The sequence below is a fragment of the Musa acuminata genome, chromosome BXJ3-3 (genome assembly GCF_036884655.1).
Source record: "Musa acuminata AAA Group cultivar baxijiao chromosome BXJ3-3, Cavendish_Baxijiao_AAA, whole genome shotgun sequence".
NCBI lineage: Eukaryota > Viridiplantae > Streptophyta > Magnoliopsida > Zingiberales > Musaceae > Musa > Musa acuminata.
The window spans coordinates 978,230-1,004,413 of record NC_088351.1 but is presented as its reverse complement, the minus strand read 5'-3'; the positions used below and the strand labels follow the sequence as shown (position 1 = coordinate 1,004,413).

At 37.6% G+C, this 26,184-nt stretch overlaps 2 protein-coding genes across 7 annotated transcripts; both read left to right on the top strand.

The window, feature by feature from the left end:
* The first annotated feature begins 2,895 nt into the window (after positions 1-2,895).
* On the top strand, positions 2,896-16,013 carry LOC135632794 (phosphoinositide phosphatase SAC2-like). 4 transcript variants are annotated; one of them, XM_065141567.1, is made up of 17 exons: positions 2,896-3,122; positions 3,216-3,499; positions 4,261-4,465; positions 4,606-4,771; positions 5,456-5,678; positions 6,632-6,708; positions 6,847-7,034; positions 7,112-7,209; positions 7,390-7,523; positions 7,725-7,853; positions 10,390-10,873; positions 12,363-12,484; positions 12,596-12,706; positions 13,062-13,274; positions 13,662-13,817; positions 15,008-15,104; positions 15,547-16,013. In XM_065141567.1, exons 2-17 carry the CDS (start codon positions 3,404-3,406, stop codon positions 15,661-15,663), a joined length of 2,616 nt encoding a protein of 871 aa, XP_064997639.1. In that variant the 5' UTR covers positions 2,896-3,122; positions 3,216-3,403; the 3' UTR covers positions 15,664-16,013. The 4 variants fall into 4 exon arrangements, with proteins under 4 accessions (XP_064997639.1, XP_064997641.1, XP_064997642.1 ...); XM_065141569.1 differs by having other exon boundaries at positions 2,896-3,499; positions 13,077-13,274; XM_065141570.1 differs by having other exon boundaries at positions 2,897-3,499; positions 10,390-10,870; positions 13,077-13,274.
* A 3,603-nt stretch (positions 16,014-19,616) lies between these two features.
* LOC103977164 (sucrose synthase 2) lies at positions 19,617-26,087 on the top strand. Of its 3 annotated transcripts, XM_018823842.2 has the most exons (17): positions 19,617-19,731; positions 19,816-20,032; positions 21,425-21,559; positions 21,905-22,034; positions 22,117-22,268; positions 22,402-22,597; positions 22,982-23,100; positions 23,246-23,462; positions 23,536-23,631; positions 23,748-23,921; positions 24,014-24,130; positions 24,209-24,375; positions 24,495-24,719; positions 24,796-25,114; positions 25,223-25,467; positions 25,573-25,711; positions 25,808-26,087. In XM_018823842.2, exons 3-17 carry the CDS (start codon positions 21,462-21,464, stop codon positions 25,862-25,864), a joined length of 2,451 nt encoding a protein of 816 aa, XP_018679387.2. In that variant the 5' UTR covers positions 19,617-19,731; positions 19,816-20,032; positions 21,425-21,461; the 3' UTR covers positions 25,865-26,087. The 3 variants fall into 3 exon arrangements, with proteins under 3 accessions (XP_018679387.2, XP_018679388.2, XP_064999948.1); XM_018823843.2 differs by lacking the exon at positions 19,617-19,731 and having other exon boundaries at positions 19,897-20,032; positions 21,429-21,559; XM_065143876.1 differs by lacking the exons at positions 19,617-19,731; positions 19,816-20,032 and adding an exon at positions 21,016-21,036.
* Positions 26,088-26,184: the final 97 nt, after the last annotated feature.

Below are 26,184 nucleotides of genomic sequence, written 5' to 3'. Positions count from 1 at the left end.
GGCATCACTACTAAATCAAAATAGAGAAAATACTTGTATAATTTTTACAAAATTTTTAATTTAACAAAATATGACCATATATTATCAACCATTTCATTTGAGCAATTGTCTTTTAGTTGATGCTCAAAACCAGTTCTAGAAGAGCTTTAGGATCTTGACCAAGTAAACTTACAAACCCTTTCTGTTCTTTTCTTTAGAAAAATAGTCTCCAATTCTTAAAGTCAATGGCACAAAAAAAAAAAAAAAGTAAACAGGATTTGAACTAATATAAAATCATAAATGTAATAATTTATTATTCAATTCAAGTTTGATGAGTTTGGTTTGATTTCACATGTTAGACTTGAATTAATCCATCACCTATATGTGAAGTGTTGAAAATATAAAAGTAATTTAAGCTTTTGGATAACATTTAAGAAATGCAAAGAGATACTAGAAAAACCCAAATTGTTTAAGGATCATAGTCTCTGATCAGTGTTAGATGAACAAAGTAGGAGATGCAGATGAGAAGCCAACTGATTGGCCTAATCATACCCAACATAGTAGGAGATGAAATCTTTAGTTGGCAATTCATATATCCTGTGATTGATGGGACATGTGTCAAATCACACATTGATAGCTGACATTTGCCTGCACCAATTGTGTTCTCTACTTGCAAGCTGGAATTGAATGAAATTAGCCTTTTTTTTTTCTTTTTATTATTGTGGATGAGATCAATAGAGCCTCTTCATCCTCAGCTTTATCCTACCACATGCTTCCAAACCTGTGTCATCAAACCTCAAGAACACAATCATGACCTTCTTCCCAGAAAACTTACCCCCATGACAAGTTCTGGTGGAGATGAGTACAGACAAAGCCAGAAGGGTTGCAGATATGCTCAGAGTTGTTGGCAGGAGTTATCCACAGTGAGTGAAGCAGAGTGGGGGGTGAGATGTGTGGTGGCCATGGCAGGAGAGCTTTGAGAGAGATGGCTGTTGGGGTTTGTGGTGTGTGATGAGTCGAGTGCAGCTGCATGGTTTGGGGTCATTGTCTTGTAGCTTAGTACCAGAGATGACAAGCTTCTGTCTCTTTTCCTCACCCACAACATGAGGGGTTCAGAACTCTGTCTGCTGCACTTGGTGGTTGCATCTCCTTTCATGCAGGAAAAAGCTCAGCTTCATTCTGTAGATGTACTTCTTTACTTTTTTTTTAATTCATTGTAAATATTTTGATTTACTGGTCAAAAATCTTAAACACTTCTCAGTACTGATTAAATACCAGATGGAAAAAAAAAGAGATTAATACAGTATCAAATCCACAATATACACTACCAAGAATCATAAAACCTTAAGCCACTAAGAAAAGATCCAATATGTATTATTAGGTTTTGAGAGGAGCTCTAAGCAAAAAATATGATGATCAAATTCTATAGTACTAATTCAACCTGAAAATTCAAACTTGTCAAAAATATGAGCCAAAAACTAATATTATCATCTTTCAATTTTTTAACTCACACATGTTATCACTATTCAAGGGAAGGGATGATAGGGCAGTGAAACAATATGTGGTGGACTTTTTACCTATATACATACATACATATATATATATATACATACATACATATACATATATATATATATATATTATAATCATGTGAGTCACAAGGTTGAATCACCATTGGAGGAATGCAACTAATTTCTCCAACTGTGAAGCCAAGATCACAAATTCCACTATATTATTAATCCTCTTACTGCCTAAACCTCTATGTGACTAATGTTTGTCACATCATCAACTCACTGTTTTGGGAATTAATGCAGTACATAAAAGGTTACCAAAGATATCAACTAATTTAGTGGGTAAAGATTTATCATAATGTCTTGAGCTCGAATTTTATTATTATTATTATTATTATTGTTATTTATTTATGTAAAAAGAAATATAAAAAGTTATATTACTATGGTATAATTGACTCTCATTACTTACATTAAAAGTATAAAATTTTATTCAATAAATTCTAAAAATATTAACTAATTTAATAGGTAAAGACGTCATGACTTACCATTTTCATAAAAAAAAAATTGGATTAAGAATAAGTATAAAGCTTTAAGATATTTCTCATTTAATAAATTTATACTAATATCATATTAATGTAATTAAATCATTTACCTTCGATCATTGTTTCAAAAATTCATTCGATAAATTTAAAGAAGATTAACTTACTTATCTGGTAAAAATCTATTAGATCATTGCGCGATGATACGTGATCAAACTCTTCATAGTTTACCATTTGTGAAAAGAAAAAAAAATCCTCATCTACATTAGGAGAAAATACATGAGATTTAGTAGCAATAAAACTTGACTTTTATACAAGTAAAAAAAGTAAATGATTGTGGTCTTTAAGGAAGTCAAATAACATAAGAAAGGTATATGGAGGACGCATGTTTCATTCTCATCAATTATGTAATAGCATTTGAATCCAAGCAATGAATCTAAAAATTAACTTACTACTTTTTGTGTCACGATAAGATCGGCGCGATTTCGGCTACGATGATATGGATTCGAAGGAATAATTCACGGATAGAAACGGGCGACTTCACGTACGACATTAGGAACGACTTGAGACAGATGCACGACACTATTCCCGGCGAATTGGGAATCAGGAGGGAACCCTTCGTTGTACGATTGAACTCACGACAAGCGTGACAGTGCTGATATCGGGCTGGTCGAGAGTGGTTTACGGAACGGTTCGTGAGAAGACATAAGTTACGACTCAAGACACACACGTACATCACGTTCGTCCCGGTGAATGGGTGTAGGAAGCCTAAGTTGACACGACTCGATCACCGCTTCCGACAGCATCGGCCGACGGCTACGATTGCCTCCCATGATTGCCCTCTGCCGCTAGAAATAAGAGAGAGAGAGAGAGAGGACTCGATAGGCGAGGAGAATTCGAGGAGGAAGCCCAAGTCTCTCGTTTGCCCAGCTGCGTTCTTCTTCCTTTCTCTAGCTCTCTTCTGTCTCGCGGTCTTCCCATCTAAGATCCCGATCCACGGCGGAGTGATTGATTGGGAGGAGACGGAGAAATATGAAGAGTGTTTTCTTGATCATTCTGTGATGTTGTTTCTTCCAAGGAAAGAAGCTTCGGAGTATTGAATTCTTTCCTTTTCTTCTTCCTTCTCGCTTTTGATTCGGTTCCTCGTGCTCGGCCTCAAAAACGGTTCTTTTTTTTTTTGGGAAAGATCACAAGCTGTTTACAGAGAGATCGCCCGCTTTTTTCTTTCCTTTCCTTGCTTCTCAAATATTCAAGCTTTTGGTGCCCCTCTCCCGTGAATGGGAGAGAGGGAGCGAGAAGGTGGGCCGGGAGGTGGGTGATGCGCGAGTGAGTCGCTTCGCCGGCCTCGTGAAGGGCTCGGGATAGGCGGATCGGATGGCGGCGGATCAGGACCCGGCAGCGGAGGCCGCCACCGTCGCCCCTGCCGGGAGTGGGTACCTCCAGAAGTTTAGGCTCTACGAGACTCGATCGGTGAGTCAGGATGCGTCGTGTAAAATTGGATCTTTCTATGATCTCTTTGATTTTTTGTTGCTGCTGTAAGAATTGGATCTTTCCACGATTCGTTTGATCTTTCTTGCTGCTTGTTATCTGCCGACGAAAACATTTCTTGATTAGAGCTCCGCCGTCTAACAAAACTGGAAAAAGGGTCTTCTTTGGGGTGGGAGTTTCTGATGGTTGTGATTCGTCATCGGTCATTTTGTTGTTTTATGCGCATGTTATTACTTTGATTTCGCTTGCTATCTGATGGTCAGGTTTGCCTATCCTTGACGGCTTCGAATTCTGGATCCTTGAAGCTCTTTGAGTTAACTGCATAGTAATTTCTTCATTCTTGCCGGTTTTTGGTTACCTAATAGCCCTGGGAACTGGTCACTTGTTAGAAACTTGGAGGATGTTGATACAGCTAGATTGGTAGAGTACTCGAAGAGCCTTAGTTTCCTCCTTTTTATGTTTTGACGCTCTTCACGACTACTTGTCCGGTGAATTCTCAAACAAAAACGTTTCAGCTGCTTATGATTTATGTCGATCTTAAGACGTTCCTTGTCACGATTTGTATGAGTCGCATGCTCGTTGATGGATGCAGAATCTTTTCTGCTTTTTTTTTTCTTTTCGCTGGAAGTACTTCAAGTCTTCTTTGCCATTAATATCTCAAATGTTTGTGTTTTCATAATTTTTGTTTGTTATGCTAACATATCCTGGTTTTTTTTTATACTTTTTATCTCATTATGCTGCAGAAATTTTATATGGTTGGAAGCAATAAGAGTAGAACACTGTGGAAAGTATTAAAGATTGATAGGTTGGAGCCTTCTGAGCTGAGTATTCGTGAGGACCCAACCACGTACTCTGAAAGTGAATGTTATGAGTTGCTGAAGCGAGTACATGAGGAAAACATTTCGACTGGTGGATTAAAATTTGTGACCAAATGTTATGGTATTGCTGGTACGTGCAGTGTTGATTCTTTTCGTGCTTGCATAAAAGAATTTTGGTGGGCTGCCGACCCGTCACCTCCCAAGTCTCAAACACACACACAAATGATGTGATGTATAATAAGTTCTTATGACAAACACTTACTTTTTCAGGGTTTGTCAAGTTCCTGGGGCCCTACTACATTCTGCTCATTACTCGAAGAAGGAAGATTGGTACTATATGCGGTCACACTATTTATACTGTCTCCAAGAGTGAAATGGTTCCACTTCCAAATTCTGCTGTTCAGTCCAATTTTGCCTATTCTAAGGATGAGAACAGGTCCTCTGTCCATTCCGCATGTAAAACATTTGTCATGTACATTTTTATTTCCAAAGGAGACCCAAACACTGCTATCATATTGTACCTCAAAATGTATAAGTTTTAATTTTTTTTTATTTAAATTTTTTTAGTATTCCCATAATAGAACTAATGGTCTAAGGTGCCAACAGATTCTATTTCTGAATTACTACCTGAACATTCTGTGGAGGCTACCTGTAAAGTGACAGTGATAATACTTCAAGCTCTGTTCATCTATTTGTTTTTCACTATTCCAATCAACCATCCTCTAGCTGCTTTTATATTTGAATGGTTGGTCGTTTCATATCATTTTTGTTAGCCAAACATGTAGGAACAGTGTCCTCCTTGTAAGTATGGAACAATCCTGGAAGTAGCTGTCAGTCAATCTGGTGTCTTTAATCATCTTGAGTCATTACATTTTATTGGGGCATAATTGTCAGATCAATTACTTTCTGTACCGAGGCAACTCAAAAGTATTTGGGTTGTCATAAACTGTCCATTGTTCGAGCTATTGCAGACAAGATGTACAGGTTTCTTATAGTTCTTTGCTGGAGAAAAAAAAAGTCATTTATCATCAATATTGTTTCACACATCTTTTTACCAGTTTGTGATGCACATTTGCAGAGGCATTCATGATCTTGTCTTGTTTTTTTCTCTATTGCACAGATACAAGAGGCTACTATGCAATGTGGATCTCACAAAGGACTTCTTCTTCAGCTACTCGTACAACATCATGCGCAGTCTTCAAATGAACCTATGTAATAATGAGATAGGGATAATTCTCTATGAAACAATGTTCGTCTGGAATGAGTTTTTGACACGTGGTGTTCGTAATCATCTCAAAAACACTACTTGGACCGTTGCATTAGTTTATGGATATTTTAAGCAGGTAAAACTTTGACTTCTGATTTGTGTTTCATAATTATTATTTCTTAGAAACTCAATTAGTTGCACTAGTTCTGTGAACAAGAATTTGATCCCTAAGATTTGCAATGCCACTTTTGTGCTCTAGTCTTGTTCAATATTGGATCAGTGAGAAATACTGTGGCATCATACTGGAGAATGTGCAATTGCAGATTTTGAACCAGGTGGCATTGGCTTAGAAGGAGTTGTCGGTGGTGTTTAATTCAGTGTATCTGGACCTAGGTCATATGTCAGATATGCTGACATAAGTTAAAGCATAAAGTTAACTAGAAGCCCTTCAAGATTTCAGCAGCAGCATTAAGCAACATGTTTTTTTGTATTTGCAGAATCTTAAATGTCGAAGAGGGCTTTTCGGTTGTAAAACACTCCAGTAGTTCAATGATTTGTCATTGAAGTTATACTAAAATAGTTATTTTATGTTAATTTTTTTACAGTGGCAAATTATAACTTCAATTTTGATTCCTGACATCTTAGACTGCTGACTTGTTCTATCTCTTTATTCTTTTTTGTTTGGTCATATGACCTCCATAATTTTCCAGAAAGTCTATCTACCAACAGGTTATGTACTAAGAAGGCAATCCTAAGAGAGGCGGAGAGGTAGTAGTTTCAATTGGTGCAGTCTTTGTATCAGTAACTTTCCAAGATAAAACAATATGTATTGGTCCTTTGTTAGAGAATTCAGATCACCCATATAGTCTCCCGCCACAGAAATTAGGCTACCTAAATAAGATAGTAACTAGGTTGCTGCTAATAACACTATAAAGAAGCACTAGCTTCTAAGCCAACATTTCCACCAATTTCTATGTTTGGCACATTGATAACATTTCTTTGTTGCTTTTAGGCATATGTTTGTACTTTATGTATCAAGGTATTTTACTGTTTAAAACTCACTCCTGCAATTCTCTGTTATGTTTTCAGGTTAAACTTTCAATATGTGGCAAAGATTTTTGGTTGACACTCATTGCTAGACGTTCTCGTCATTGTGCTGGCACCAGGTTACTAACAAACATTTGTGAAGACTTTTGTTTCCTTTACATATTACTTGTCAGGCTAATTAGTTCTTGATTGGAGGGGTATTCCAATACACCATGTTTTGGTCAACCATTTAATACATCTACTTTGTCATGGCTCAGGTTCCTCAAACGTGGTGTTAATGAGAAGGGTCGAGTAGCCAATGATGTTGAGCTAGAACAGATTGTGTTTGAAGATATTTCTAAAGGGGTTCCTGCAGAAATAACTTCCATCGTGCAGAATAGAGGCTCCATTCCCCTATTCTGGTCCCAGGAAACTTCAAAATTAAATATCCGGCCTGATATTATCTGTAAGCTTCTGAACTCTATGCACTAGTACTTTCTTAATATATTTGAAAGGTTATATTATTATTGCGTACTTTTTCAGTGCACAAGAAGGACAGGAACTTTGAAGCTACCCGACTTCACTTTGGAAATCTTGTAAAGAGATATGGCAACCCAATAATTATCTTAAATTTGATTAAGGTAGGTAATTTCTAGCCGTTCTATTATTCTTTTAGCACCAAAGTGTATAGTAATATTTGTGTTTTGTGTTTTGTGCATTAATACCTAATGCTGTCAAAATATTTTGGACTGCAAGTAATCTATCACCACTCCTTTGATTGTTTTAATTTGTTTGTTCTTTTTCATGACCAATATGATCAGTCACGTGAGAAGAAGCCTCGAGAATCTTTGCTTCGAGCCGAGTTTGCTAATGCGATTGATTTCATAAATAAAGATTTACCAGAGGAGAAACGCCTGAAATTTTTGCACTGGGATATTCAAAAGCATACTAGAAGGTATGTAGTTGCTTTTATCTCTCTCTGTTTCTCTTTGTTATCCTTCTGTAGCTTACCTTTTGAGCTAGAAACTATTTATTCTAATTTTTTTCTTAATTGCATGTTAGCATCTTATGCATATAGTTGTAACCTGTTCAAGTTTGCTAGTAATCATTTTTTACTATTTTTGTTCAGTGATCATTATTTACTATTTGTGTTCAGAAAAGGTTCAAATGTGCTGGAATTATTAGGCAAAGTTGCAGCATATGCATTGGATATAACAGGCTTCTTTTATTGTCAAATAACACCAACCTTGAAAATTGAGGATGGTCCTAAGAGTCCAGAACAACTGTAAGGATCTTCTTGTAATTTACTCAAGCACACATTTTGTTTCAATATTCTACTTCATTGTTACTTCAGAAATTTTTGTTTCAATATTCTACTTCATTGTGCAAAGATACAGTTCATGAATTGAGAATTAAGTTTCTTTTGCTTCCATGATTAATAGTTTTATCTGTAAATTTCTTGGTCATGCCTATATTTCACGTTGTCTTGTAACATTTTTGGACTTTTGGTACATGACACAGGATTGCCTATATATGTATGATGCTTATTGATCAGTTACATTAGATAGACTTGAATCATAGTTGAATTGTGAGCATTTGTACCTAGTAAATTTCTGTATTTGTCATAACAACTTTTGACATAAAATACCGATGAGTCTGTTAAAATCCTTCCAGAAGTATATTTTGACCATACTGTCACGACCTTAGCTGGAATTGCCTAAGGCGTGCGGCACCCTTGCGGCCAAAGACTCGAACTTAGCTTGCGTTGCCTAAGTCGCGAGTCACCCTTGTGGCAAAGACGCGAACTTAGCTTGCGTTGCCTAAGTCGCGCTTCGCCCTTGCGATCTTGCTCCGCAAGGATCAGCCCACTTTGTAACCTCTCGCAGGTCCCGAAGGACCTGTAAAAGAGAAAGAGAGTTGGAACGAAAGAACGAGCAACGGACAAGTCCCGAAGTCTCGCGAAAAGGAAAGCTTTACAAGCAATTCGTCGAACACCTTGTGTGCACAAGAGAAAAGAGGGAGAGGGAGAAAAATAAGGCTTTCAAGGATGAACGAACAGCTGCAAGCCCACAAACAACCGCTCACCTGGTCCCGGGCGCAAAACCAAGTTCCCGTAAAGGTCACGTGCGAACTTGCGAAAGAGTGTTCAACGCCCGGTATATAACCGAAGCCCCATCCAGCCATGTGCCACCCGGGGGGTTCCTGGGGTCTGAGATGGCTGACATTTTGGTGAGCGGAGGCAGCTCTCCGCTCACCTCCCGCGGCACGCGAAAACGGAGCTGTTTTGGGGCTGTTTTGCTCGGTTCGGTGAACGGTCGCTTTGCAACGCTGCAGCTTGTTCGAACTTACATATTTACAAGCAAAATGACCCAAAACCATGAGAAAACATGCTGTCAAGCAGCTGTACATGCGGGTGGGAGCGACGAACGGTTCGTTGAACGGAGTTGTTGCGGGTGCGCGACGACCGTTCGTGACAATACCTTGACCACATATGAAACTGCTCAAGTTATATTTTTGTTAGATCCAAATTTCTGAATCATCAAGATCACCTATGAAGACAGCAACAAACGATGACGACGACAAGCTGTGATATTCCAACGAATATCAAGTTCATGTAACACCCTAAATTTTGCATCTAGTACTAGCCAGACTCACCAATAATGACTTTAGGCTTTTCATGGAGACAATTCAATATAAAATAACATTGATAGTCAACAAAACTTCAAAAATGCTAAATATAATAATTTTTTCTAGATACACATGTCACAAATTCTAGATCTTATAAGTTTTTCTACTTCAAGCAAATTTGTCATGCTGAAAATTCCTTATTATTGTTCAAAAATGTAATGAAGAAAATTATTAGCTGTCAGCGGTCACCTTCGATGAGAGCGATTGGCTCGACCTGGTTTGGGCTTTGCTTGCACAAAGAAAACTACCATCATCCTGTGTGTCAAGAGTTCCCGATGTGGTGCCGAGTTGAAGACAGCATCCCTTTGACCGATGTCGAATGTCGGGAGGGGCTTCTAATGTGGTCCTTTCGATACCCAAGTTAGTAGCCCCAAAGTGGATGAGAGAGAATGAGTTGAGAGCTCGACCTAGAAAACCATATGGTGACTTCTTTTTATAGTCGATGCCCCCTTGTGAGCACTTAGAGAGAGATTTCCAGGAATGAAAACTATTCGAGGAATATTTTTTTGTTCTAATTGTGGCTGAGTTGATGGATTTGTTCATTGAGTTTTTTGTCCTTTCCAATCATGTGGCAACAACGTGTCAACCCGTGAATGAGAGAAAATATTCCTCATATAATGTTCTAAATGGTATGCAATATGATTCTTGATAATATGACTTGGTCACATGACAGCCACATGTTGAACCGTGGGTGACAGAATTGAACTTTAATCACCTCCTTTTCATACTGCCAAACTGTTGATGTGTCAATTAGACTCGAGTGAACACTGTAACTTAAGTTTTTATTCTCTTTTGTTGTCTGGAAAATATTGTGGTTTTTCTTCACTTGGGTGTCATTGGAATCATTTGAGATGACCCAGGAAAAAATGTATGTTATATTGCACATAAGAATTAGGATCTCATTTGTTATTCAGTATTTTCCTTGGCTACTAAAACTACCTTAGACACTCGCTTGATTGGCAGAGCTATCTAGCATCATCATGAGCCAAGTTATATTATCTTATTTGCTGCTACATTAATTATAAGGGATTCTTCCCTTTACCATGACGTATGTAACATTAATTATATTTTCTTGCACATTTGAAGTTGCTGTTTCATTTAATCTCCAAATTGATTTTTGTGATGTGTTACAGGAGACATTATTCTGGAGAATTGTTGTGCAATAGTCCAGACAGCTCAGAAGTTACTGTTAGTTCTTACGACAGTTCCTGGAAGGATGAAGTGCATAACTCAGATGTCACTGGAAGTGAATTTTCTGGAGACAAAACCAAACAAAATGAAGACAGTTTGGCTGATGAAGTACAGAATTCTGCTAGCTCTCAAAATAAAAATTCTGCAGATAAAACTAGATACAAAGGAGACAATTTTGCAAAAATACTGAAGTTCCAGAAAGGTGTCCTTAGGACCAATTGTATAGACTGCTTGGACCGCACAAATGTTGCCCAATATGCATATGGTTTAGCTGCTCTTGGTTATCAGCTTCATGCATTGGGATTTATGGATCTCTTAAAAGTTGATCTAGATTCACCTTTAGCTGATGATTTGATGGCTTTGTATGAGAGAATGGGTGATACATTGGCCCTACAGTATGGTGGTTCTGCTGCCCACAATAAGGTAGTAGTATTGTATAAAATATAAAATTACTTTTTGTAGAATATTCTGTTTGAGTTTTCATTCTACTGGTGGCTAATCTTCAAAATGTTGTTTTTTTCTTTCTGCAAAATGTTGTTTAGTTCTTTCTGCAAATTTCTTAGTGTACTGTAATTTTGGCCTTTTGTTTATTAGTACCTTCGAGTCAAATACTTGCCAATGTGGCAGTGCTTATGTATACCTTTTTCTTCTAAGTTCTTAATAGTATTTACTATTTAAGAAATTTTTTGCGGGTGGCTTCCTGGTTGCATAGGAGCCTAAATTACACTATTAGTTGCCAACCAACAAATCTCTCTCTTGTCACGGATTGGTATCAGCACTAACTTTAGAGAGTTGAACTTAGGTAGACTACTGTTCAAAGGACTTTTGTCGAATGTTATTCATCTCTTTTATTGCTAACCGACATAAATGAAGAGGTTTGTATGATGAAAGCTGAATACATCACAATCTAGAACTTTTGGCATGACAAAGCCTGATATTTATTTTAAAAGTGTATTTCAGATTTGTATTGATTAATATGCTCAGATGAATGAAGAAGAATATTTCATGTTTTGACCTTTTTTTTAGTTTATGCTAGTAAGCCATACAATTGTGAAAGATATAGAATAAACAATGGCTATGAGGCACATGTCCGTGTTCGACATGTGTCGGACACACGGACACATGGAAACATTGCGCTTGTGTGGCCCTCACATAAGGGCCATATGTTTCACAAGAAAAGATATCTGGATATCGTTGTAAGGAAACAAATATTAATTATATCTGAAGATTGCAACTTTTATTTTGGATACTTAAATTTAGATATTTTAATTGTTTCAACCTATATGATGATGGTATTTATTTGTTCACATTACTGAGTTTATAAAATTTAAATATAAACACTATAAAACTCATGTTAATAGAATATTATATACACATATATATTTAAAAATACATGTGTCCTCGTCGTGTTTGTGTCCTTTTTTCTTTTAAATTGCTTGTCGCCATGTCCATATCATGTTCATGTCCTGTGTCCGTGTCCGTGCTTCTTAGAACAATGACAATTTCATCTGTTCAGGCTAATCAATTAACTGATTTTAGACTGTTTTCTTGGCAAATTTAGTGTTTTCTCTACCGCATACTCTATAAGATGAAAATGATTTGCTTCTCATTCTCATTTGTTTATTACCCAAAACTAGGAATGCACATCATGATTGTGTTTGCTTCCCAGATTAGTTTAACTATATTTCAATATTCCTTTGACTAGTATGTATATTTTTGATATAGTGCCGTTAGCAGATGTTTAATCTAAGTATTGCAGCTGAGACTGCATCATCTATGTTATTTGAATTCATTTGTCAACATTCTAAAATAAGGTACCAACAGTTATAGCTCAGTTGGCCAGGTAGCAAAATTCTTAATATACTTCCAAACTGTTCCACTAATAGTTAATCATATGTTTGTTAATTCTGCACAGATTTTTTCTGAAAGAAGAGGTCAATGGAAGGCCGCAACCCAGTCCCAGGAATTATTTAGGACCATCCAACGCTACTATAGCAATGCATACATGGATGCTGAAAAACAGGATTCTATTAATTTGTAGGTTTAAGTTCCTTGTTAATACTGCATGTAAATAGTTTACTTGATGTGAAATCTTTTCTTTTGGATGACGTACTCTTATTAATGCGCTAATTATTGTTAACATTATAGATTCTTGGGACACTTCCAACCCCAGCAAGGTAAGCCAGCAATTTGGGAGCTGGATACAAAACAGCAGCGGATGATTGGGCAGCATCATACCTTTGCTGATGAAAATAAAAGGTACTAAAGTTTAAGTTTTTTAAGGTTTATATTTTGTCTGGATTTTCAATCTATGGTTACTTGGTTGTTGTGGAAACTAAGTGGTTGCAATTGAAGAGGTAAGTAGAATGTACTTTGCTGATGACATTCGAGGTAATAAACCTCAAGTTATTAGCATCAAGAATGTAACTTACTCTACACTAAAAGTTGCCTAGGGAATTTGTGACGAGTTCTGCAAGCTTACATGCAGTTGTCTAATCATACATGTGACATGATATCTCCAATGGGAACCCATAACTGTTGTAATTCACACATTTCCCTTTATGAAGTGGCTATAGGAATTTCAGGTGCATATGTTAGTGCTATTAAAATTCAGATCTTCATTTTTCAGGTCATTTATCATAAGATCCCTATCAGATGGCAATATTCCATGTGAAAGCCATACACCTGTTCCAAGCTCTGATACTGGACCCAAAAGGCTAGTTAGTTCGGCACTGCCTCCGAGAATGCAACAAGAGTCAGATGTCAAAGGTCTTTGTGACTCCACACCAGAAATTTCAACTTGTGAAAATGATATATCATATTCCAGGTGAGCTTCTTTTGACTATTCATAGTTGATCCATTGGTAACCTCTCTCTCTCTCTCTCTCTCTCTCTGTCCATATTTTTTATGCAGTCAAATAAGTAAATAGTTGAACTAAAGGGCTCCTTTTTGTGTCATCTTGGTTTTTGTTTGGCTGCCTAACTGCAAATAGAAGAGATTATTTATGTTATTTTGGTTCCTGATTTTCATTCCGACAGGAAAACTATAGCAGCAAAAACTCCAGGAATGAAACGAGTCTAATTTCTTCTGTATTGCACGAACTCCAAATATATGGATTACTAGGCCTTTCCCTATGGATATGGGAATGATATCTTGCTGGTCTCATATCTTTTTTCCATAAATATCCTAATTGCTTTCTTCTTCTGTGCATTAGGTACACACCAACAATTTCTAAAAGGCAACTTTTCTCAGATGGTGGACATGTATGCTTCAGTGAGCATAGATTTAATGATTCAAACTGTTCGAACTTCCTGGACTTTGATTGGCTTTCATCATCTGGGAATTCATGTGAGGATGAAGGATATGAGAGGTAATTTTCTAATAGTTTTGTGTCTCTAATGATACTGGTTACTGCATTTCGTAGTAAATTCTTTGTTTTGCTGCTGATTCAATCTATTTGATGAATGATCTTGATGAAATTCAACATTATAACTATGTATCTTCTTTTCCTAGAAGGATCTTATTCTGTATCAGTGTTTTTGCATTTCATATCATGTTTTCATTTCTTGGGAGAAAATGAAGCTATGTTTGATAGATAAGATGATGGTTCAGAGTCTGAGACCCCAGATGAACTTTGATAGATGATCTTTCACTTACCATGGTGATAAAATAGTATTATAGATGTAATTTTTTTATAAGGATTATGTTGCTGGTCATTCTTCAGAAAGAAAAATTATTGTGCAGGTTGTGATGGTATGGACCAAGTAGGCTAACATGGAAAATACCGTAGATCTGTGAAATACTATTTAGTAGGCTAACAGTGTGTACTTCATCACTAATAAGAGAAAAAGACAGTTCCAAGGCATTGATATGTGGCCCATACTTCACTTAAAAGAAGAAAATTGAATCAAACAACTTCCATAGCAGTAACTCTGGTTCTTCTACTTCAGGACCAACTAGTCTTCTAGATTTGAGTACTTTTAAAACATTTCAAGTGTTAAAAGACAAAAATGTCATTTGTTTATTAATTATCATCATTTTAATTGGTTGTTTCTTTATCGACAGATGGACTTAATTTGAGTAGTATGAGAAGTATGCACAATTGCACATTACAGATTTTAAGTGTATGTTGTTTGAGGCATGCATCACAACATCGTGGTGAAGCACTCTGACTTGTTGCCTTTGTTGTATTTTGACTGTGACATCCTAAATCTGCTAGTAATGTACAGTCTTATCCTATGATGATTTCTGATGTAGCAATTTTAAAATTTTTTGTTTAACATGTGTGTATTATGTTGCAATTTACATGACCCTGGCAGTTGTCCTGTTTGTACTTTAGTGAGCACTTTAAAGCTTCACTGTAGGTAATAAAGCATGGCATTAGATGATTAAAATTCATGAAATTTATCATAAATTAATTAAGAAAATCTTTGTTTCTTCAAATATGAGCCTAGTTTAGAAAGTGCTCGAGCCTTCTTATAAAGAAGTGATTTTCTTTATGCCTCAGTACTATAACTAACTTGGATATGTTCTTTCTTCTTTCTTTCGCTTTTGTTGCAGGTCCTCTCTTATTAACTCACCAACAGGGAATCTTTCCACTGAAAATGTCATCGATGAAGAAATTAACATTTTGAGTGACGAAGGTCCTAATATTGAGGTTTGTTCTTTTTGCCATTTTTCTTAAGCACTTTGTTTCTTAATCTGTGCAAGTTGAAAACTGATATTTTGCTTGTAGCACATCCGTCCGTCTGTAGCCTTATTCTTAAAACCAATGAATGGGTTTTCTTAAATTGTTCTATGGAGAATAAACCGTAGTTGCTAAGTAAGATCATTGGTGAGTCAGAAAGTACTAATCAATCTTTTATAGTGGACAGCACTGTGTCCTATGCATATTATTTAAGCAAGCTACTTGTTTTGTCTACAAATGGGTTTTTTTCCCAACTACATTTGTGTTGTAAATACTTAGATCAATAAATCAGAATTGATAAATTATTTGTTTCATGGTGCATGATTCTATCTCATATAGTTGAATCTAGCAACTGCTGTATTTTTTTCTTTTCCAACTATTGAGAATATAAGATATGTTACTTTTTACACAGGAAGTAGAACCAAAGCAAGGTGAACCTGCCATTGATGCTGCACAAAGCTCCAACCTTGGTGAATTTTCAGATGGGTTTGCCCATTGGGTTGCCTATGGAGGGACTCTTTGTTATTGATGTCAAAGTACCTGCATCATCGCTTTGATCCTTTTCATCATTGCTCTTCTGCCTTGTGAGTTCCGTTGTTGCTCAGTTCCAATGAGGATTGAAGGATGCATATATATGGAGATTGAACTAGGAGAAGGATAAACAACACCCACGACATTCATCTGTAATATATTGGTCCCGCACCAGCATATTTGGTCTCAGACAATTCGATCGGTGTCTCAAAAAACAGTAGTATGGATCGGTATATAGATGCAATTCTTTCAGAGCTAAGCTCCTTTTATTTTTGTGTCCAACCAGATGTTTTGTTGTACATAATAGCATAAATAAACATGTTAGTGAATGAGCCCAAATATCCAGGATGTAATATTTTGTCAGAATGTGTTTTTTTCCTGTGTGTTTGTGTACCAGTTGAAAGTAGAAATTTTGCAGTCACTTACGGTAACTTAAGCATGTATGGATGATGAAGACTGGTTGGCTGATCTACCTTATTTGGATTTATCTTATTAGAAGGTAAAAAGTAACTCTCAAAATGTATTAAGCATTTTATGGCTTCTTGGAATAGGTTTTGAGAGACACTGCAACTGCTTTCAATATGATGCTAACAAGATGTTGATACCTTGAATCAAAGTATTAAAATAATACTGCTATGATATGGTAGTAAAAGTTTGTATTTTCCTGATTGTTCAATATGGCCAAATTAGTCTTCCAAGGCACTATGTTCTGCTATCAAATGAGGCCAGCTTATTCTTTTTTTTTTGGATGTGTATCATTTGTGTGATTCTTCCAGCTGCTGAAGTTTGTGGAATTCATGAGCTGAAAGCTGGTGATTTGTTGGTTTCTTTCCTGTAAATTTCATTGAAGCAGGAAAATATATTACATAATTAATAGCCATGTAATACAAAGGAAACACAGCCTTGTAGTCGGTAATCTAAATGAGTTATAAACGCGAATCGAGTCGAATCTATGATTTAGAAAGAGAGCTCTCAAAATTCATTAATTTTGAGTTTTTTAAATTTCTCGATATAACTTATTTTTTGTTATTATCATCTAAGTATTATCATCAGGATATTAGGCACCTTTGAGTTCTCAAGCCAAGTGTGATTAGTCTCTTCTGTTTTGAGAACTGATGTAATACTACTTGGGTTTAGTATCACTGTTACTATAGAGATGCTGTGTTTATGAACAGTAATAGCATTCATGTTTAATGTGAATATGATCACTGCTTCTGTTGCTCCAATCTTAAATCAATCTAGATTTCTCCCAATTATATCTATCAGCTAAGAGTGTTATTAAAATAAAAAGGATCATGTTGTGTGTATTAAAATCTATGAAAAATATATATTTCAAACTCCATAGTTTGACACCTAAAGACAGTATATGGTCTGCAAAAAAGTTATCAGCAACTTTAAATATCCACCTTATCCCAATGAGATGTGCTATCCATTGATAAGAAAAACAAATCAAGGGGGTGGTCACTAATGAAAGAAACTCTATTTGATGTTACTTTAGAGAGAGAGAGTTGCCACCTGCAATCATCTCTGCCCCCATCAACTTCAGATCCTTGCAGGGTTGAAGCTGCTGCTCTCTGCTTGCTGCCTACTTTTTTACTTGAGGTGAGAGGCATCAGACATGAAGAGTTATCACTGATTAATTAATATTAGTTGATTGCTTAGAGTTCAAGCTTGATGCCAAAATCTTGACAGCACTCTATGGGAAAGAGAAAAGAAAGAGTTTCATGTTATTCCCCCATTGTCAAGGAGACATTGGCTGCACCAAATGTTACCTATTCTCTGCTATATTAAAACAAAGGAAGTTCTTTGTTGTTGTTCTTCCATTGTTCATCATAATGAAATTATTCCTGTGTCACTCACATAAGATGCAATTGATGGGGACTTGCAAAGAGCTAGATAGATGATAAATGGAGGGTGAGAGAGTTCTTTTTGTTCTTCTACTTCCATTATTCATCAAGATGAACCTATTCCTGTGTCACATAATATGCAACTGATGGGGACTTCCAATGAGTTGTAAAGGTAGAAAATGGAGGGTGAAAGAGTTTGGTAATTAGAGAAGATATGTATGCTTAGTGAAACAATGTTTAGTATTATCTCATCACAATAAAGTTCCTTTTGTGATTATCATCAACAACTGAATAATAAAAACAATCTCTCTCTACCTGTAAAGATAAAGTTTTTTCCACATTGTTTATATATATATATATATATATATATATATAATGATAATTAAACTTTTAAAATATTTAAAATACCATTAATGATCTCACTATCTTAAAATATATTAATAATAATATAAATTCTACTGTCTCTATTGAAATTATTAAATTATGGATGAATTGTTGAAAAACACTTCTAATTTTAAAATTTTCTTATAAAGCATCACAACTTTAAAAAAATTTTATAGAGTGCCTCTAGCTGTATAAAAATATTATTTGATCTCTATCTCGGTTGCCTCCTTCTTGCATCATTGTCCTAAGCTACTTCTTTCCTCGTGTAAGGGTTATGGGCAATAGATCCGAGGGTATAGAGAGGAGGGGAGGTGAGTGTTGGGGTCTTACGAGAGTAAGGCCTTCGATACTAGTTGTCTTTATGTATAATTGTGCTTGCATCATGACGAGTGATTATTTAAGACAAAAGGAGTTGCTGATGGGACAAAGATATAACCAAGGGTTAAGTGAAGAGCGACGATTGATAATAGTAAAATTATCATTTTGAAAAATAAAATATTATGCTAGAATTTCTTAAAATTGGGACGATTTATAAAAAGTATGAAATTAAAGGTTTTTTTTGTTTAGAAATCTCTCGTAAACCATTAACATCAAATATATATATATATATATATATATATATAGTAATCACAAGCACGTGCGTGTCGTACCGAGGATGACACTAGGCCTCTTTTGGATAACCCAAGCAGCTTGAGCTCCACTCTCTGGTCCAATGACCGGTTCGATTGATGCCAGCTCAATAAGCGGGTCACAATTTTTTGTTTTTGTTCCTGGTCCGATCATGTGACTACAACGGGTACAAGCCAAATAACTCGGGGCCCACTCTCTTCTCCACTGCTTGCTATGAGTTAGTGCCAAGTCAGCACTCGGGTCAAGATCTTTCGGTTCGTCTGCCCGGTTCGAACACCGAACATGTGATGATATCGGGTTCGGTTGGAGACTGTTAGATATGGATCCGATAAGTTTCCGAGGACGATCCTGCGAGCATATATCCGTTCTAATTTTACAAGGCTTTATATAATTAATAAATATTATAAAAAAATAATATGTTCAATGCAATCAGTATAACGTATATTCAATTTTGTAATAAAATTTAATTTTAATCTGAAGCAATATCTAATTTGGATCTAATCAATAAGGATCCGATTCGTGCAAATGCATAACTTGAATCCTATTCGGATTTAAAAGCAAAGACAGATTCATAGTTGTCGAATGTGGTCGGATCCGATAAGAAATTACTTCCCCTAATGCGAAGGGTAATTTTATCGGGTCGATCCCGAATGTGTTGTTTGGCCCGCCAGTACAGTGTTTCTTGAAGTCTCCTCCGTTGATGTCAAGTTCGGATGCTTATGTACTACTGACTCTTCCGTCAGTATTACTCTCTCGAGTGTCGACGATCGTCGTTCTCCTTTGATAGATCATCACTCCGACTCCGTCACCGGGTGGATGATGTGAATCGTCCCGAATATTGACAGGGTTTATGTCACATGGTGCATCCCCGATGTGTGGGGTCTCATATTTGTAGTTCCCGCACGTCAGCTCTACAAACATATCATCATATCATGCTTATTGTATTCTCCCGTTGTTCATCATTAAAAGTTGTACAAAGACTCCGTAATCCCAACCTTTTTTTCCCTCATCAACAGTGTTTATTGTTGTTGATCCTCTCGGCAGTTCCTTTTTCTGAAGCGAACACATGAATAATCCTGCACGCGAGACTACTTGGAAGAGATCGTGAGTGTGCTTGCATGCCTAACGAGCAGAAAAATTCGATCTTGATGGCATCTGAGATCAGATGCACGCGATGCGCGGTGGAGTCACGCTCGGCAATTTAAGTTTGTTCTTTTGTTTTTTTTATGAAAAGTTGAGATTTTTCGACGAATAAATACGAGTTTGTAATGAATTGTTGGAATTTCCAGAATGCATGAAGAGTGTAGGAAGGGAAAGCGGAATCGCCCACAGTGAAGGGTGGTGTTGGGGGACGAACCGAGAACGAGGAGGAGACACCTACCATCGCTTCTGTTGAAGAAAGCGAAAGGTGGGGTCTTTTTCGTAGTATAAAGAGGGGTGGAGAGGGCAGCTCCGCTCACCAATCCATCCTGACTCCGTTCGCTCCCTTCTCTTGATCTCCACTCGGTGCGTTGTGTTTGTTTGCTTATAGCATTTATTTCTTTGGTTCTTCTCTCGCGCATTTGTGAGAAGCTCTCTTCTTGCTCCTGTGGGGGAATGATCTGATGGTGTTGCAGATTGCAGCCGAATTGCTGCGGAAATTTTCCCTTGGATAAAGCTCTGTTTTTTTACCAAATTTCTGCCGAAAAATCAGACCTTTTTTGCACTGAGCTCTCTCGTGAAGGGAAGCTCGCATCAAAGATTTCTACTTTGTTGGTAGTATCATGTTGATCTTACCGCAAGTTGATGCACAAATTCAGCGAAAAAAAGGTTCTATTTTGCTGAAAGCAGTTCATCAGAAAAGGAAGAAAACGAAAATTTCTGTCAATATCTCTGCTTTTTCTCCTTACACTTGAATTTCTGTCAAACTTGCTGAAAGAGGTCCAGCTAAAAGTCTCATTTTTAGATGCATTTTTCTTATGTTTTCGTGGAGACCTTCTGCAGATTATTCACATAGAGAAGGTTGAAGTCTTTGCTACCTTTTATTTCTAACCCATACGTCTCTCTCTTCACACCAAATGCTTCGAATTCTATGTATTCTAGTATTCTTTTCTCACCCCTCCCTCCTAATGGTGTTTTCTCTGCAGTCCTTCCCATGAGTAAAAGAAAATTCACCAATTTCCAATTTCTTTTCATTTTAAGTACTGAAATCTCCTAAGGAAACCTCGGACAAGCTAGGAAAATGTTGAGCCTCAGCCTGAAAAGCTTCATCTGTAAGCTATAACACATTTCCAGTCTGAACTGACCTGCAGAGCTTCTTTGCCTTTTCGTGATTATTTTTAGAGAATTATTTTTGGTACAATCATTACAGAAAACACAAAGGGAGATAGCATCTAACAAAAAATCAACCTACTCTATTTTCTCTAATCAATATTTTTCACTGTGTGATTCTCTTGGAGCTCCTGCTTTCTTTGAGATCTAAGCTGTTGCCTAGCCATGCACTTGCCAACTCAACATTCGAACTTGATACAGCTGAGTATTATTCTCTCTTGTTTTAATTTTTCTAAATCCTCTTGTTTACAACTTGTAAGTATTTTTCTTGGGTCTGTCCCTTTCTTGGATCTCCGTTAGGAATCTGCTTTTTTCTGTGTGGCTAGTGATGGTAAGTTTGCGTTGAAATTACAATTAAAATTTATCATAATGTTAAATATGTTAATCCTCTTTTACATTAAAAGTGAAAGTATTCTCTTTAAAATGTTCAAGATTTTAGTTATTTTATTTTGTGTTTTATTCTGGAAATAAAATGATGTCGATGCGATCTTTTGTGGCCTCGTGATCTCAGTCTCAACACAATATGCACTCATCTAGTGCACTGATTTCTGATTCTCGTCTTGTTGACTTACTGTGGTCGTGTTGCAGTTAGGCTCTTTGTAGCTTGAAGGAATCACCATAAGAGATGTCTCAACGCACCTTGACCCGTGCTCACAGTGTTCGGGAACGCATTGGTGATTCTCTTTCTTCCCATCCAAACGAACTGGTGGCTCTGTTCTCGAGGTTTGCAAATATCTCACATGTACTGTTTAGCCTTTGTGAGAAATGTTGATCCTTCCTTATGGATGTTGTAGTTGTGCATGCTTGCTTAGATTGCCTGAAAGAATCCAACTCATTGGTTGGATATCGGTTCCCATGAATTTTAAACCTCAAATTTAGTTCTTCTTCCAAATTACCAACAGATCACCCACCTATCAGTTCTCACCCTGTTGACAATTACCCTTTAAATTTATCTAGCACTTTTGTGATTACATGATCCATGGTGGCCGATCATTGCAGCAGTTATGATTTGGTCATAATATGACTATTTGCAGAAGTCATACCTGTTTATGCTTCTTCATCTGGCAGGTTTGTTCATCAGGGAAAGGGTATGCTGCAACCTCATCAGTTGTTGGCTGAATACGGAGCTGTGTTTTCTGAAGCAGATAGGGAAAAGCTCAAGGATGGGGCCTTTGAGGATGTAATACAAGCTGCGCAGGTATAAATTGAACGATCACATTTTCTTGCCATCAAATTTTAGATTTTTATGCTCTCATAACATCATGTTGCCTCTGATGCAGGAAGCCATAGTTATTCCTCCATGGGTTGCTTTAGCTATTCGTCCGAGGCCTGGAGTCTGGGAATATGTCCGGGTCAATATCAGTGAGCTTGCCGTGGAAGAATTGACTGTACCCGAGTACCTGCAATTCAAGGAAGAACTTGCTGATGGAAGGTAGGTGGTAGGATATCAGGAGATGATTATCCTTTTCTTTTTTCTTCTTCTTTATAGTGTGGTCAGTAGAGTCTTATTTACTTTACATGGAACAACTATTTGATCTTCTGTTACCTTTCTTGCCTTCTTTCAGTTCGCAAAATAGTAACTTTGTGCTGGAGTTGGATTTTGAGCCCTTCAATGCTTCCTTTCCTCGTCCCTCACTATCGAAATCCATTGGAAATGGGGTGCAGTTTCTGAACCGTCATCTTTCTTCGAAGTTGTTCCAAGACAAAGAAAGCTTGTACCCCTTGCTTAATTTCCTCAGGAAGCATAACTACAAGGGCATGGTATTTGTTTCTTCTCTAGATTTATAATGCATATATAGCTTGTTGATGTTGAGTAATTGTGTGTTGTACTGTTCGTGAAGTTCTACCCACGAATTTATAATATCATAGAGTTCAGGATCTTAAATCCAGGAAACCTATTTAAGCATCTTAATAAAGATTATAAACTTCAGACTCGAGTTGTAGTTGAGGGAAAGAAAGAAGTGCAATCCACTGATGGTATTTGACTACAGAAAATTTAGTTTTCTTGAGATGACTGGCAAGTGTTATTATACGTCCGATACTCATTTCTGCTATATCAAATGGCTTAATCATTCAAATTTATAGGCATAGATAGCTAACTTTACTGGAGTCTGCAAATTTATGTAGTTGTTGTTGTGTTTGCAGTCTATGATGCTGAATGATAGAATACAAAGCCTCAGTGCCCTCCGAGCTGCACTAAGGAAGGCAGAGCAACATTTATTGAGTATCCCATTGAAAACGCCATACTCAGAATTCAACCACAGGTAATCGATTATGTTTCTTTTAAAATTTGTTCATATTTCCCCGGCTATTTATAAACTGAAATATATAGTTCTATTTTTCATGCAAAGGAGGGAACTTTAGATGTCGTTTGTGATCAGAAAAGTTCTTTTTTTGGCTGGCTTTTAGATTTCAAGAACTTGGCTTGGAAAAGGGTTGGGGCGACACAGCTCGGCGTGTATATGAGAACATCCATCTACTGCTAGATCTTCTTGAGGCCCCTGACCCAACCACCTTGGAAAATTTCCTTGGAATAATTCCTATGATGTTCAACGTCGTGATCCTTTCTCCGCATGGCTACTTTGCCCAGGCTAATGTCTTGGGTTATCCGGACACCGGTGGTCAGGTATGATTTCTTCTTTACTGGCATTGACTTTGATCAAATTGAAATAATCTCTCACGAGATGCCTCCTTTGCAGGTTGTTTACATCTTGGATCAAGTCCGTGCTCTAGAAAACGAGATGCTTTTGAGGATCAAGCGTCAAGGGCTACATATCACACCTCGAATTCTTATTGTGAGATTGGAATTAGATTGATCGGCAAATTCTTGTGGTCATGGATTCTCTCCAGATCTTAACGATAATATAGGGTAACATAGCCGGCCTGAGCTTATGTTACTGTGGTGATGCAGGTTACCAGATTGCTTCCTGATGCAGTAGGCACTACTTGCGGGCAGAGACTTGAGAAGGTCCTTGGAACTGAGCACACTCATATTCTTCGAGTTCCATTTAGAACGGAGAACGGAATTGTCCGCAAATGGATCTCCCGTTTTGAAGTATGGCCTTACCTCGAGACCTATACTGAGGTACACACCTCAATAACATCTTAATATCATGATTACTTGATCTGCTCTGTTAAACTTGTACTAGAAAGTTCATGTCTTCTTTATGCTTGTAGGATGTTGCGAATGAGTTGGCAGCTGAACTGCAGGCCACTCCTGATCTAATCATCGGAAACTACAGTGATGGGAATCTCGTATCAACTTTGTTAGCGCATAAATTGGGAGTAACCCAGGTTCAAATCTTTCAGTTCGTAATTGCTTTATTGGTGCTGCTTCCTGAACTGGTGATGCTCATTTTCTTTCACATACAGTGCACCATTGCGCATGCGCTGGAGAAAACAAAGTATCCTAACTCAGACATCTACTGGAAGAAGTTCGAGAATCAGTATCATTTCTCATGCCAATTCACAGCTGACTTGATTGCGATGAATCATGCTGATTTTATCATCACTAGCACCTTCCAGGAGATTGCTGGAAGGTATCATTAAGATTTAAGACCGAACAGCTTTCCGCTCCAAAATCCTTATGTTAATCTCGGAGTACCAAAATGACAATTGTTATTTAAATGAGATTCTCTGATATCTTATATGATTTCAGCAAGGACACCGTGGGGCAGTATGAGTCTCACACTGCCTTTACTCTTCCTGGACTCTACCGGGTTGTTCATGGAATTGATGTCTTCGACCCGAAGTTCAACATTGTCTCTCCTGGGGCTGATATGACTATTTACTTCCCATACACCGAGAAGCAAAAGAGACTCACTTCGCTGCACCCAGAGATCGAGGAGCTGCTATTCAATCCTAAAGATAACACCGAGCACAAGTAAGCACCCATTGTTTCTACTGCATTTACTATATTTGTCTTGCTTGGCGCGGTGACTGACTCGAGTCTCTTGCAGGGGTGTGCTGAATGACACCAAGAAACCCATCATATTCTCCATGGCAAGACTGGACCGTGTGAAGAACTTAACAGGCCTGGTCGAGTTTTATGGCAAGAATGATCGCTTGAAGGAGCTGGTGAACCTTGTGGTGGTTGGTGGCGACCACGGGAAAGAATCAAAGGATCGTGAAGAACAAGCAGAGTTTAAGAAGATGTACAGTCTCATTGAAAAGTACAATTTGCATGGGCATATTCGTTGGATCTCTGCCCAAATGAACCGGGTTCGCAATGGCGAGCTCTACAGATACATTGCCGACTCAAGAGGAGCTTTCGTTCAAGTACTTCTCTACTTTGTGGAAGAATGGCATGCTATGAACACTCGATAGCCGAATTACCTTCTGAGTTGAAGTGCTACTAACCTACTTTTTCTACTTTCGTTTCCTCAGCCAGCCTTCTACGAAGCCTTTGGACTCACTGTTATCGAGTCCATGACGTGTGGCCTGCCAACATTCGCAACTGTTCACGGAGGACCCGGTGAAATTATCGTAGATGGGGTTTCCGGCTTCCACATCGATCCTTACCAGGGTGACAAAGCTGCTAATATCATCTTAAATTTCTTTGGGAAGTGCAAGGAAGACCCAACCTACTGGGACAAGATTTCCCAAGGAGGGCTGCGGAGGATCGAAGAGAAGTAAGACCTCCTCCTATCAGTGATGCTTTCTTATTATCAATGAATGCCAAAATCAAGGATTTGTAAAAAGTTCTCTAACTTGCACTCTAAATTCAAATAAATTAGGTATACCTGGAAGCTCTACTCTGAGAGGCTGATGACACTGTCGGGAGTTTATGGCTTCTGGAAGTATGTGTCCAACCTGGATAGGCGCGAGACTCGCCGTTACCTTGAGATGTTCTATGCCCTCAAATATCGCAATTTGGTAAAAAGCCACACACCTAGATCAGTGTCTTTACTCAAGTCGCTCATCGTATTGTCACTTGGCTAATGCTTGTATCGGCTCGATCTTTATTTTCAGGCCGAGTCTGTACCCCTGGCAGCTGATGGAGAAGCTGCATTTAATGGCGCTAAGTAGTTCCAAGCGAGAAGCATCACCGGCAAGTCTATCTGTTTGTTCACATGTCCGAGATCTAGAAGGAGGCTTCCTTCATGAGTTTTTGTCTTAATTAAGCCGAGAGCTACTCGTCGACAAAACTAAAAAGAGAAAAATAAATCGTCTTTGATGTTTACAGACTGTCTGTGTAAGGCTGAAATGCCATATTATGCTGCAATAAAATTAGCTCCCTTTCGATCGCAAACGTATCGAAAAGCATTTTGTGGGGTACAATGTCCTTGTTTCAGCAAGCAGCAGATTTGCGAGGATCAACCACAGCAAGAGCAAAATGGCAGCATTCA